Below are 14,461 nucleotides of genomic sequence, written 5' to 3' on the forward strand. Positions count from 1 at the left end.
ATGCAAGGAGAAACCTTGGCAAAATACAGATTTTGGAAATCTGGAAATCTGAAATACGCTCCATCAGTGGCCAGTACTGTCCAAATATTTAGATAGAGCCAGCACAAAAAGGGGGACTTGTGTAGCAATTCATGCTGAAGGTAGAGGGTGAGGAGGTTTTTATCATTGCTGGCTTCTACTTTTTGGGAGGAAAAAAGCCAACATTTACTGGGTACAGGGAAAGTTTCAGCTCCTCTGTCAAAAATTCTGCTCTTTTGCTGGTTAAACTCAGAGGCTGAATACATCGGCTTCTCCCACCATGAATAAAATAATTTAAAATGCATTTGTTAGAAACAATTCAAAAGGTTTTGGTCATTTTTCTTTGACCAGTTGCCAGCATCCACCCGAATTTATGTGTCTAGCAGGATGACCCGCACAGTTCTCAACCCAGGCCACGCAGAAATTGTGTCACTTTAAATATTTTGTACAAAGATGGGTTGATTATTGCCAGAGGGGTCTGGTCTGTATTTCCAATATGGATTGTGGATATTCAATCAAGGAATGCAGAATCAGGTTAAAAAAGGGTGATGAAATCAGTCATGACACAATTATCCAACTCCAGTTGTTGTGACCATACCCAGATAGTCACAAGCATTTGCTGAGAATACACACACACCAAACAAAGCTTGCACATGGCAGGAACGTGGTGCTGAGGGGGAGTATTTTTGCTGTGAGACTTACCAAAGCAGACCCAAAATGCCCTGGTGTCTGCTCTTATTCCTTTTGCTCAACCAATTTTACCATCAACATCACCAATGTGTTGTATGCATACAACAGAGGGGGAAAGGACCCCAAAGCATTCTCAGATGTTCCCATGCTATTACTCTCCACTCACATTAAGAACTCAAATTTCAGACTATTTGCAGATGACTGACAAGTGACATTTAGAAATCTCTGTCAGTCAGCTCTCAACTTTTGAAAGCCAAAGGTGAAACCAGAAGAAAAGCTGGCATGTGGTTTAGGAATAAACCCGAGGTCTTTGCTATTAACCAGCACTGCCAGTAAATTATTTATTTATTGCTGATTTAGTTGTTTTACTGGTACATGTTTTCATAAACCAGGAGATTCAAATAATGCTGCAATTCCAGCAACAAAGGAGAAGGTCTCCAGGTCACCATCACTCCCTTGGACCAACTCAATGGCCAGTGTTGGCTCAGTGGAAATCACCAGGGTTCAGAATTTCAAGGAGCTCCAGGATTTATTTTTCCATCAAGGAAAAAATTAGGGGTGCTTAGGCTTGGTTTTACTCAGCCATTTTCAGTTGGGATGTACATATTCCACTTCATTGTAAAAATGAAAGGGAAATCTCACAGTGGTTTTACCCAGGGATACTTTAGATATCCTAGATATCTTTTAGGAGGAACAAGATTCCAGGCACTAATGGGTTGCTCCCACCAAAGAGAAAATAGATAAGAAACAGATGTGTTGGATAATTTGTCATCACTGCAAAAAAACCTTGTACTTCAGTGCACATTTATGGAACAAGCTGGTGTGGAGAACAAATAAAAGCATGCTGGTTACACAACTAAGCAAGGAGGGTCAGATGAGACAGACAGCTCAGATTTAACAAACACTTCAGGACAAACTCGGGGCTGACTGTTGTACTTACGTGAGTCAGCTCCAGGGACTGCCACAGACCAACAGATTTGGTTCTCTTTACTAGAACCACTACAGGACTGGGGCTTTTTTACACTTCCATTTCATACTAGGGTTCATTTCTAACAGCATCCATAGCACTTTTATACATTTTAGTGCCACGTGTTGTAATCAGCTGAATAAATTACTTCTTAAACTGTTATACAGATATTTGTACCATGCTTTGCATACTGTTACCGTCCAAGGTTTAGGACCTGTAACATCTTTTCCCATGTTCAGCAATACTCTGCATATCACCCATGCAAGTCACACAGGGGCAACACTACAACGGTAGGATTAATTTAAATTTGTGTTAGGAGGATGGGAAGGAAATGTTTGCAAAAAATACCCTTAAGCAAAAACAAACTTGGAAATGCATGATATACATGAAGCAGGAATTGTGCTTTAAAGCTTTGAAAGGAATGTCTGTGATTCCAGATGTTTCCATTCAGTGGGGTTACCTGCTGGCATGGCCCAGAGGAGGACAGCCAGCTTCCAAAGACCAATTCCCCAGTTGATTTCAACAGGGAAGCACTGGGCTCCTTTGTGGCTAAGATGCCCAGCAGCCACCAGAGAGCTGTCAGCAGGCTGGGTGCAATATTCATTTTCCACACATATTTGTGTCGTTTCGGTAGCAATGGTGAGCTTTTTGCTATATTTGTGGGGCAGTTACCCCCCTGTAGTTTTCCTGTAACCTGGATATTTGCCCTGTCAAGCGCTTTGCAGGACAAAAAACACACATGAGCAGAGCCTTTTGGTGTTGCTCGGTGTCATGCAGTGATGGAGACTGGCGTGAGGGTTAATCAGGCAAGACAACACAGGGGGATTAATGTCACACTGCCTCGTCACACTGCTGTGGCCTTACATCGCCCCACAAGCTCTCGACCTTCAGATGGAGTCTCAGGAATAAAAAGAAAGGTTTGATCCCCAGGACTTCTGTTTTGAAAAACAACAAAGCTGCTCAGAAGGCTCTTGCCATGCTGGAATGTCATAAACAGAGAAGGGATGAAGACTGGTTTGTTTCTTTTTTCCAGGGAAATTGGGCCCTGTGTTGCAGTCAGTGCAGGTCCATTGAAGCCAGCGTGGTTTGCAGGGAGGTTTCAGTTTTGGAAAGGGTCCAGTGCTCCAGCAGGTGGAAGCCATGGGTTTGCAGAGAAGACTCTCCAACCACACACCTTCTCCAGGTGCATGAGGAGAGAGCTTAAGGGACAGCAGAGAAATTCCCCACCCAGCTTCTTTTGCTGTCTTCAGTCAAGAATGTGACTTTCTAGAAAGGCACACTGCATATCTCCCTGCCTCCCCACCTGGTTCTAAGGGGACATTCATCATGGTGTCCCCACAACCAGCAGCGACCTTCTGGGCCTCCAGAGGATTTTCACTCAGGGTCACCATCAGGTATGGTGTGTTCATCCCCTGTTTCCCCACCTTGGGAGTGAACAGGGCAGGGCAATTTCCTAACTCTGCAGAGCTCCCTACACTTGAATTTCCATGCTGTCTGTGCCAAAGGATGGCCACAAGGTGCCACTACCCATTCAAGGATTCCTGCCCTGACTCCAGTCTGCAAACAGCAGCTGCAAACAATGGGGCCACACGCTTCAAACCTTTGTTTTTAAGCCTCTGAACGTCCATCTCAGTCTTGCCCCTACGGAGTGGCAACGCCAAACAGCACAGCACCAGCAGACACTGCCAGTCAGCCATTACCTGTGATGTCTTTAACCAGTCCTTTAGCTCCAGCCTTTTCTGGAGTCATGGAGGAGCGGACACTCGCCACTAAGTCTCCAACTAAGCCGTGGAGAGCGGTAAAATTCTCTATGTTGAAGCGGTGCGTATCGAGGGGTGCGCTCGCTACTTCCCGCAACTCCCCTTCCACTGCGTCCTGAACTTTGCCGACCGCAAACAGCTTTACACGGGTCGAATTAAGGACAGATGAGGGCAGAGCCACATCACCCCGGGGCTGTCCATCTGTCAGCACTACAATAACCTGGGGCACGCCTTCACTGGCTCTGCTTCCAGCAGCTTTAGTGAGGTGCTTCTCCATTAAGTACTCTAATCCTTTTCCAGGCTCGGCGGCTCCCCCCACGTAAGTCATGTTGGCAATATGGGACAGGACATCCTGGATGGAGGGGTAGGTGTTTAACTGGAACTCTGTGTGGGGGTTTCCGCTGAACTGGACCAGGGCAAAGCGAAAATCATTTCCTCCCACATCTAAAGCTTTTACAACATCATACAGAAACTCTTGAACGAGTTGGAAGTGTTCCTTCCCAATGCTCCAGGAGGAATCCACTAGAAATATTACATCAGCCACGGCAACGGTTTTGACAGCTTTAAAAAAACAGATGGGGGTTTAGGGTTTTCTACCGGTCAGCACAGGCATGCCTCCTCCTCCTCCTCACCCAAACAATCAACAGCATCCTTGGCATGGTGACAGTGAAGCTCAGCTTCCCCTTATCGCCCGCAGCAAAGCCAGAAGAGCTGGAGAACAACCACGCAGCCACCAGAGCCCTGGGGGACAACATGCGACCTGCCCTGCCCAGAGAGGGGGAGCTGAGGCGCCTCTGCCCTCCTGCACCCTCGCCCATGGGTTTAGACACCAGCCCTGAGCAAGGCAGAGACACAGGCAGCTCCACCTGTGAATTCAAGCTCATTCAGCTTCTAGCTGCCTGTGTCTCTTGCATGGCTTTTGCTGGTGCTCAGGGAAGGGAGGACAGCTTGGTTCAAACAGCCTGGATGCTGGCATGAGCTTTCTGTATTTTTCCTGCTGTTAACACCCACTTGGTGACACCAGCTCCGGTCCCAAAGGCGCGAGCACCACCTCTTTGAACAGCCTTTCTGCAGGTCAGTGGCAGTGCTCTTCTCACTGCTAGAAGCCCTCCTACACATGCAGGGAGGGGAGAACAGCTCTGCACAGGAGAAGACCCTCTCAGGACCACCCTGAGTGCAGGTCCCACATCCTGGTGCCCTGCAGAGCATCCTCCAGGGCACGGCACAGGCCGGTGTCATGCTTGGGGAGGCACCGTGAGTGTTGGCCAAGCCCTGGGTCCCAAGGACCCTCAGCAAGGTGGGAGCTGAGGAGCAGAACACCCAGAATCCATCCGCAACATACCATGGACATGCACAATAAACACCAAACAGTGCCAATGAGTGGTTGTACAGGACCAAAGTCAGGTGAAGCAGCCTGGGCTTACCTTCTTGCTGCTGAGCACCAACCGAGCCAAAGCCTGAGAGCAGGAGGCAAAACATTGCCACGAGGGGCAAATGTCGATGTTTCCTCATTTTGCCCTGTTGTGAGTTTTCCTTGTATTCTCTTTGTTTCAAAGCACCTGACGTGAGACCTGAGGGAGGAAAACACCGAGAGTGAGAAACAGCGGCAGTGCTGGTCAGGCACAGATGAGGCAAGAGGTAGAAAAGCCAAACCATGTGGGTTTACAAGGCTTTTGTGGCACTTCAGCAGGAAAAAAAAATCTTTGCTGCTGGACAGAGTGACAATCCACATAAGTGACTTTAATCACCTCTGTGGAATTAGATGTTTTTTTTTTTTTTTTTTTTGCCTGTGCTGTCCCAAGCAATACGTAATAGATAGGAAAATACTTAGGTTTTTACTACCAAAATACACAGTGGCCTCCCACCTGCCCTCCCCACCCACGGATGACCAGCTGATACATCTTTGCCAACACACTTCCTCTTGCTGTTGCCTTTTCTCCCTTTATTTCTTCCAACAACCACAGTAATTGCCCTGAACGTCCCCCTTTGCCTCAGCTCACCTTTTCAGCTGTCCCAAATATACATATGGAAATTTAAGCACTCCAGACCCAAGCAAGCCACATGATTTGGCTGCACAGCAAAAAGTCCTTGGACTCCCCCAGGCTCAGAGCCCCGCTTGTGGAATAGCCTGCGCTGGCTGATCATATTTTGGGAAGGCACCAAGAATAATATTTTATCTGCTGGAGCCAAAAATATAATTTAAGCAAGTTTCTTATCTATGATCCACCTGGCAAGCCTTCTGAAACAACGTCTCCACCATGAAGGCTGTGTTCCTGTTGTCATGGAGATGACCAATTTATTATTTAATCTTCATTTCCAAGCCTACGGAGCAGAAACCAGCAAGGCTGTCTTAACTGGGAAAATATCCTCCCAAAAGGGAACACAATGATTTAATACCTTTCATTCCCCCAGAGGGGTTCAATTACTCAAATCAGCCAGAAGTGACTCTAACGTATCAAACTCTTAACCAGGTCAGCATAAAAGAAAAAAAAAAGTGATTCAATTTTCTTATTACCATCCTTGCCAATCCCATCAATCCAGACAGTTATCACCTATACAAGAGCCTAAGAGAGCTAAGGAGAAGAGTAACTCTTATTTTTGAGGAAAATTGTGGTAATTACACTGATGGTCATTGCTGGAAACAGAACCAAGAGTAGGGAATATGGGAAAATCTGGACATAAGGAGCTAATCCCACTTCTGCTGCAGAGACACTCCCCAGGGATATCAGAGGGCATTTCTGTGGAAAGGAGGGGACAACTTCCACCTGGTTTCCTGAAACCCAGTGTGTTCCTGACACTTCCTCTGGCTCCCTGCGTGTCAAAGCTGGGCTGGGGTCTGGTCTTTCTTGGGAGATTTGCAGCATTTGGTCTTTCCTGTGCTCCTATAACATGAGTCTGGCAAAACTTCTAATCTGCCTTTCCCCCAAAATATAATAATAATAATAATAATAATAATAATAATAATTTCTCCAGAGCCAGCAGCTACCACTCAATGTTAATCAAGATGTGGCAAAGTCTTCCATTTTATTGGCAGCCCCTCAATTTATAGAGGCAGCTGCTGCAGCCCAGAGGTATCACTGTCATTCCTAGAGAGACTAAACCATCACCTTTGTGAGCTGGCACCTGTCCATGCCCCTGGCTGTTCCAGTGCAAGCCAGACCTCCCAGTGCCTCCAGCAGGAGCAAACCTGCCTAGTTGGACTGTGTCCCTGATGGGCATCTTGCTCCCAGAAAAAGTAGTTTCACCCATGGAGAGAGTTTGTCCCCTGAGCACATAAATACAGAAAGTTCTGTAGGTCCCAGAGTTCTGCAAATGCACCAAGCTCATGACAGCCACCCACCTAACCCCATGGGAAAGTATTCCCTCTGGGAAGAAATTCATGGAAGAGCTGCAAGTTTTTGAGTGGAATTCACTTGCAGCATCCACTGGGATTGTATAGAAGCCTAGAAGAGCTTGAATCACTGGACAACGCTCTCAGGCATAGGGTGGAATTGTTGGGGTATCCTGTGCAGGGCCAGGAGTTGGATTTTGATGATCCCTGTGGCTTCCTTCCAGCTCAGGATATTCCATGGTACTCTAATTCAAGATGTGTATGTCTCAAATCCTCATGGCTGTGGAGCCAACCAAGGATTGCTGGTAATAACAACCAAGGATTGCTGGCAGTAACCCACTCTGGGAAAGAACAGGATATGGCTGGAGAAGAGGCCACATAGAGGTTGGGCAGCATTTTATGGGACCAAACATCCTTATTCTGGCTAGGGGAGATAAGCACAGCACAGGGATGATGTTGAGAAGCAGGAAGACCTCTGGAGCCCCTTGACCCATTTCAAGAAAGGTCTAGGAAAAGCTTGTTAACTAATTTGCATAGAAAGTGAGAAATTTTTATCCAGGGTGGTGAAAATGTAGCTATAAAGGTACAGCCATGAAGCCCAGGTGCATCTGTGCCCCTGGATATCCCATCAGCTGAATCAGTGCTGGAGTCAGAAATGCTGATCTCTTATTCTCCCCTTGTCTCTCCCTCTTTAACCCACCACCCTCTCCCTCTTCCCTTTCACTCTATCCTTTATCCAAAAGCCACTGCCACGTGCTTGTGCTGATATCAGGGAGATCAGCAAATAACACACCAAATCCCATGCCAAGTGAGTAATTCGTTAATAAAACTTTGTAAGCTTTTGCAGGCCCTCTCTCTTTTTCTTTCAACCACAAGCATCTACAAACATTGGGAGCCCCCTTTCCCTTAAAGGGGGGTGCCACAGAGTGAAAAGGCTGCTAGCAATGAATAAAAAATATGAAATAAAATGCATGCTAAGGAAAACAGCCCATTAAAGTAATGTGTGCAGTAAAACTGCTCATATTTCTTTCCCAAAATGCAGGAAGTTATGCTATCATCCTGTTTATTAGCTGCTGGCAGCCAATCCCTCTTCAGACACAACTGGGGATGAGCAGAGCATCAAGATAAACCAGTGAAAATTGATGTCTTGCTGGCTAAAAAGTGACAGGACTGAAGTAAACAAAGCAAACATTTGGGAGCTTTTTTGGTTCTAACATGGAGCAGCTGCTCTGAGCCTGTTTACAGCCACAAAATGCAGATGAAGGGAAAAGTGAAACTTCCTGAGGCTGTGGAATCTCTCCTGCCCGCAGGATCACCCACGATCTCCCACAGCAGTAGGAAGCTGAGATTTTCCTGAGTCACAGCATTTCTTAGGTTGGAAAAGACCTCCAAGATCGAGTTCAACACGGGCACCAATTCCCACCTTATCACTCAGCACTGAGTGCCACATCCAGGTGTTCCTTGGACACCTCCAGGGATGAAGACTCCACCACACCCTGGGCAGCCCATTTCACCTCATTCCCCATTTCATCTTTTAGGCAGCCTCCAGACCAACTTCCAGCTCTCTCTGTGACCTCCATCATGGCATTTGTAGTTCTGTGCAAGCAGAGGGACTTTTCCATCAACTGGAGATGAGTTTTAGCATCACACAAAACCGTCCTAAAGTCATAAGAGCCAGGATTAGCCAGCAGAAGGAAAAAGGCAGAAATGTCATGCAGGAAGAGGTGATGGATGTCTCTCAGAGATTGACAACTTAAGGAAAATAAGAGCATTTAAGAGGAGCTATTCCTGAGGAAGGTTTTCTTTTATAGCCCCCTCTCCATGGCACCCATGAGCTAATGAGGAAGAGTTCAGTGCTTGCAGAAAGGGGTGGGCAAGGAGATGATTTTCCTGCAGGGGATGGCCCTTGAGAAGAAGACAATGCAGCAAGGACAGCAACCTTTTTTGTAAAGATAATGTATTAGAGTTGGGTCAGGGTAATTTTTTTTCCTTCCTTGGGTGGAGGAGTTTACCCAAAACTCTACTCAGCTCTGTTATGACTGAGCAAAGTCTGTGGCTCAGGAAGAAAAGTGGGTTTAAGACAGCGAATAATTTGATTTTTATTGCTTGGCTTGCCTCAGTGAGGCACAACAAGTAATTTCCGTTGCTCAATGTGTTCTTGCTTTGTGTCCCAAATTACCACTGGTTACAGAAGTTGGAGGTGGCACCAGCTTGCAGGGGATGGATGATAAAACCAGAGATGTGAAATCATTTTAATACTTGGTTATGGTGAGTATTTGTTTTGCAGCTTTATTCTCTGGCATTGTTGGGTATTCAATAATGTATTTTCAACAAGGCAATTTAATTGTGGATTTATTTCATTTTTTAAATGAAAAACTCCTTGCAGTTCTGTGGGGTGAAAGCTCTGGTAAACTTTTGCTATATCCACTTCAAGCTGGAAAAGTGTGCTGAAAAACCTGACTGCTGAGTGCCCTTGGGAAGCAAAAGAGTTTTCCTGAATTGTTAAATTAGCACCAAAACCTGGGGAGCCAATTTCTTCATGATTCATGTGCAAAAAGATTAACTCCTGTAGCCTTCAATAATCTGGAAGTTTTATGTCTGTCTTGAGTTTATACAGTGTGTGCCGACCTCTTAATATTACAGTATTTCATCAGAAGAAATACATCTGTTCCTAATACTGCTCTCAAAAAGCAATCATTTCTACCCCTGACACAATGAAGTGATTTCCTTAAATATTTTCCCCAGCAGCTATTTTTTGCATATATTGCATACTTCTCTGCGCATAAAATTTGACATTTTACATATTTTTTTCTTCCTTGAGTGGATGTTTCAAATTCACTTTCTAAGCAGTTGCTTGCTTGTGTGCATTGGGGTGGGTTTTTTTCACTAGAGTGTAGTGAAAATAAAATAGATGGGATAATGGGAAGAGATTCTGCCTGTGAGGGTGGGGAAACCCTGGCACAGGGTGCCCAGAGAAGCTGTGGCTGCCCCTGGATCCCTGGAAGTGTTGAATGAGGCTGGAACAAAATGGTTTTTAATGTCCCTTCCAATCCAAACTATTTTGTGATTGCATTTATGACATTTGTTCCCATAATCTCCCTGTTCCTGTGACACATTCCTGCTGGAAAGCTGAGCAGCCTCTGGGAAGGAGCAGAGGGACTGGCACATTTTCTGGGGACAAATCTGGATTGGGGTTTGGCCGTGTGCAGCTTTCCCAGCTGGCACACCCAGGGACCTTTGGGATGCCTCACTGCCCCAGACCACAGGATATCTGGTCCAGTTTTCCTGCCCAGCCATGCAGCATCCACAAAAAATATATTGACTAAAAACCTGAGAAACAATTGCAGTCCTTAAATTCCCTTGTGCATGTGGGGTGGATCATGCTTTTCCCATGGCAAAAAGAGATTCCCATGGGATTTGCAGCTGGGATCCAAAAGCTGTTCTGAAAGGGGGACAGGGAGAGCAAAGCATCATCCCATAGCTGCTGCAGGATGCTTGTGAGCATCTTCTAGACCCCTTCAGAAGTCTGTCTGATGGGGAAGTCAGAGTCGAGACAAAGAGGCTTCTGCCTTCACCTGCGTTTGTTTTCTGGGGATTTTCCCTTGTCCATCATCGCCCTGCTTCCCAACCAAACTGTTCAGCCTCAAATTCCCTTGGCTTGGCTGTTCCCTGCTGTATCCACAGCCGTGGGAGGCAGCAGCTGTAAGCCCTGACAGTGGCTTGAAGCAGACACCAGGCACCCAGAGCAGCTCCTTGCATCCCCAGCAGTGGGATATGACTGCAGTCATGGCTGGGAGAGCCAGCTCCCAAAATCCTGATGTGGAGCCAGGGAGCTGCAGATTGCCCTCTGGAGGTGAGGCGTGCTCCTCTCTCCCCTGGATGAATTCCCCCTTAAATTTCCCTGGGCTGGGGGAAAAGCCAAAAACCACTCCCGGTGTGATTCTGAGGCTGAATGCCATGATTTTTCCATGCAAAAAAAAGCTTGGTCACCTTTTCAAGGGGACATAAGTGTCCCATGCCTGGCCACCTCTTCATCACAGAACACTGAATTCCCCCTGATTCCACAGGCCTTTAGAGGTAAAGCTCGTTCTAGATACTCAGGATGATCTGAATAAGACAGATCCTGGATTTATTCATGGCTCCAGGTGGAGACATTAAGAATTGTCTCAGCTCTTTTTGAAGCGTAAACGTTGTTGCCAAGTGCTACTGGGAAGGTGAGGTTTGTGGGGTTGAAAACATTCATTCCTACAAAGGCAGACCTGCACACTAAAAAAAAAAAAAAAAAAAAAAAAGGATCCTGAAAGGGTGGGAGAGGAGAAAAATGTCCCTGCTTTTGCAAGCCACTGGAGCTCTGATTTTTAAAAACCAGTGTTCAGCAAAGCAATAGAGTTACGGTGCTCCCATATCCTACTCAGGCAAGTTCCCTGGGTGCTAGAATTTAATATGAATCACATATTCATTTCTGTCCTTCTAAGCATGCTGTTGGCTTAAAATCTAGTTGTTTTCTCCATCCAAAGACTGAGACTAAAATAGAGCTGTTAATAAGAGGAAAGGGAGTATTTGCTAAAAAGAAAAAAAAAAGCGGAAACTCCCTCAAAGATCAATGAGTCTTTATGTATAGTAACCGGAGCCTCCCGGAGCCTCTCCACCCAAACAAATCAGCTCCTTAATGTGGAACACAGACCACTTAAAAAGGTGGAAAAAGTGATGGGCATGTGGAGGGGGCCGTGATTCACGGCGGGGAGCGAGCACGCAATGCCACCCGGCGCCGTGCACGCCCAGCACAGGGCAGGCTCACCCCTTTGCTGGAAATCCAGGGGGGAACACAATCCAAGGCTGGCAAGGCTGTGCAGTTACCACAGCTTGTACTGATGGAAGGAATAAGATGTTCCCTTCCCTCCTGTTCCTGGACAGGCACGTAGCAAAAGTAGAAGAGGAACGTTATTTTTTAGAATATTTTTTCCCCTTCCTTCACATCTGGGAATAAAGCAGGGGCTGGTTTAGCTCACCCTGAAATCAGGGAAAGTTGCTGAGTTTGAATGGAAAATCGTAGAGATGTTTGAAAAGCCAGAAAGGGGACTGGGGAGAGTGCTGAAGACTGGAAAGGGAATGAATGAACGATGGTGTGGTGGCAGCCTGCACTCCTGCCTTAAACACAGTCACAGCCCTGGCTATGATGAACCTCTCTGCAAAGACAGAGGAAGTTTGGGGATGAAAAGCCTGTTTCCCTGAGCTCTGATTGAAGGGATGGTGCCAGTGAAATGGGGAGTTGAGTCTGTCCTCATTCCTACAGGACCTTGGAGGAATTCTCCAGCTCCCTGCAACAGCCTTAGTCTGGAGCCATCTCCCTACAAACCTCCTAAACTGGGTATTTGTGCCCCAGAAGCATCACTATATAAGCACCATAATTATCCAACCACAAATACTGATTCCTTCTTCCTTAAACCAGCAAGAAACGGGGTAAAGCCAGAATTTTGAAAAACGCTGGATTCCTTCCAAAAGAGCTCACATGGATCATCACAGCAACCAGAAAAGAGCTGAGAGTTTCCCATTGCACGCACTGGAACCGGAGGGGCTTTGGCTACCCCCATTCCAGACACTTTTGGCCATTTTGCTTGGTCAGGAAATCAGTTTGGCCACAACCATTTCTCGTCCCAGTTCTGCTTGGGAAGCGAGGGCCGTGCTGAGCCCGGCGGGATGGTGGCAGAGTGTCTCCAGATTAGTCATAGCCGCCCCCTCAGCAAGTCCCAGGAGCCTGAGGGCAACCGGGGCTATGCGGGGAAAGGGCTGGGGAGAGCAGGAGGGAGAGCAGATGGGAGCCCTGGAGAGGGATGGTGGCTCCATGCACGGCTGGAGAGCCCTTTCCCTTAGGGGAAAAGCTGCTGCTTGGCTGATTTCCCTCTCTGTGGATGACCACAAGAGGATGAGGATTATCCTTGGAGCTGCATGCTGGCCCACCCCGGAGCAGTGGGGACATGCCTGGCAGCACGGCTGAGCACCTCTGCTGGGTTCGTCCTGCTTCCCCTTGGAGCAGGAGGGGTGAGGGCAGCTATCCAGCAGCCCCCCAGCCCCGGGAGCAGGAAAGGGGCTCTGAGACATCCCCTCAGCACATTCCTTGCGAGGTGCCATTGATGGCCTCACCTCCTTGTGCGGACACATCCTCCCAAACCACCACATGCCCTCCTTGGGGCACTGCTTCCCTGTCATCCTGCTCCCATCCTTGTGCGGATACATCCTCCCAAACCACCACATGCCCTCCTTGGGGCACTGCTTCCCTGTCACTCTGCTCCCATCCCATCGCGCTGCTGCTACAGCGATTCCGAGGCATCAAACCCAAAAAGCATACTGAGGAAATACACTCCTCAGTGCTTCTGAATGGATTCAGCTGCCCTGCAGAGGTGGGAACAGGAATGCTCCCACACACCTGCGGTGCATCAGCTCCGGGAGGAGCTCACGGGCTGAGCAAGCCGGCAGCATCGCTCCGCTTCTCTCACTGATGCAAACCTGGGGATGGGTTTTGTCCAAAATCCCCTGAAAAAAACCCACCGAGGGGGCAAGTCATGGCTTAGCAGCTGCTGAGGTTAGGCTGAGGTCTCCCACACGGCAAGCAACACTTACCCCTGAGTGAACCTCCAGAAGAGTTGCTTATTCCAGGATTTTCCTCTCCGGAGCGCCTCTCACCCTTGCTTCATGGCGTGCGCTGCTGCTCAGCCTTCCCAGTCCCCTCTGGCCGTGCTCAGTGGGTGCAGGCACTGCGGGATGAGGGAATGGTGGGGCAGCGCTGGGATGAGGGGACTGGAGGGACGCTGGTCCCTGCGCGGCGGCTGCCGTGGGTCTGAACGAGCCTGGAGGAGGCAGCGGGCTCGGGAATGCCGGGGGGCCGGGCGAGCCGGCGTCGCAAATGGGATCCAGATGGTTGGGGCTGGCGTTCCCGGGGCTGAGGTCAGAACTGCTCATCACACACAATCCCCCCCCGCCTCGGGGGACGCCTCCGCGCTCTGTGGCTTCTCTCCGCGCTGGCCCTGCGCGTCCAGAGCGCTGCTGCCTTGCTGGTGAGAAATAGATACTAAAATTAAAAAAAAAAAAATTAAAATTTTTTTTAAAAACAAGAGAGAGAAAATATTAAGCCTTGTGAATGCCAAAATGATGTATTTTGGTCTTGGATGTTTGCAGGAGTCGGGATGTGCCAAGGACCGTACCAAGTTTTTATACCTACCCAGGTGGGGAGGCAGAAGCAGGGAGATTTATGTTACACAAAAGTTATGATATACATAACTTATAAATAAAAAGTTATTAACTTATGCTAAGTCCCCTCAGCATAAGGATAAATGTTTTTAAAGATATATAGGTTTAAAGGAAAAGTTTAAAAGGCAACAAATCCTGTCTGCAAGTTCCTGACTGGCAATTTTAAATTTTTTTAAACATATGTGAAGTGAAAGGATATCCTAACATTTCATTAGGCAGAGCCTAATAAATTTGGGGCTAATTTCATTCCTGTGCCTTGTGCGACAGCAGATCACTGGCCAAAGTTAAATATTTCAGGCTGGACTGGGTTGTGTTTTGCAATAAATGCTGGTATGGAAACTTTAACTCTTATCTCTTGCTCTTGCTCGGTTCCATATAAGGCTGGAGCGGAGATGGCGTCCCAGGAACCAAACAGTCAAGTTCTTTTCTTTTCAAGGAGGGATTTATGAT

The 14,461-nt window shown here is 47.5% G+C and overlaps 1 protein-coding gene across 3 annotated transcripts in view; it reads right to left on the reverse strand.

The window, feature by feature from the left end:
* Positions 1 to 13,739, reverse strand: part of COL6A3 (collagen type VI alpha 3 chain) — a 56,653-nt gene extending 42,914 nt beyond the window's left edge. For all 3 annotated transcript variants that reach the window (XM_033065151.2, XM_033065150.1, XM_042779461.1), the window contains exons 1-2: positions 13,385 to 13,739; positions 4,860 to 5,006 (exon numbers count right to left, since the gene is read on the reverse strand). In XM_033065151.2, coding sequence (XP_032921042.1) covers positions 4,860 to 4,947 — 88 coding nt within the window. In that variant the 5' untranslated portion in view covers positions 4,948 to 5,006; positions 13,385 to 13,739. The remainder of the gene's footprint in view (positions 1 to 4,859; positions 5,007 to 13,384) is intronic.
* Positions 13,740 to 14,461: the final 722 nt, after the last annotated feature.

Source organism: Catharus ustulatus, chromosome 7, assembly GCF_009819885.2.
Source record: "Catharus ustulatus isolate bCatUst1 chromosome 7, bCatUst1.pri.v2, whole genome shotgun sequence".
Classification (NCBI taxonomy): domain Eukaryota; kingdom Metazoa; phylum Chordata; class Aves; order Passeriformes; family Turdidae; genus Catharus; species Catharus ustulatus.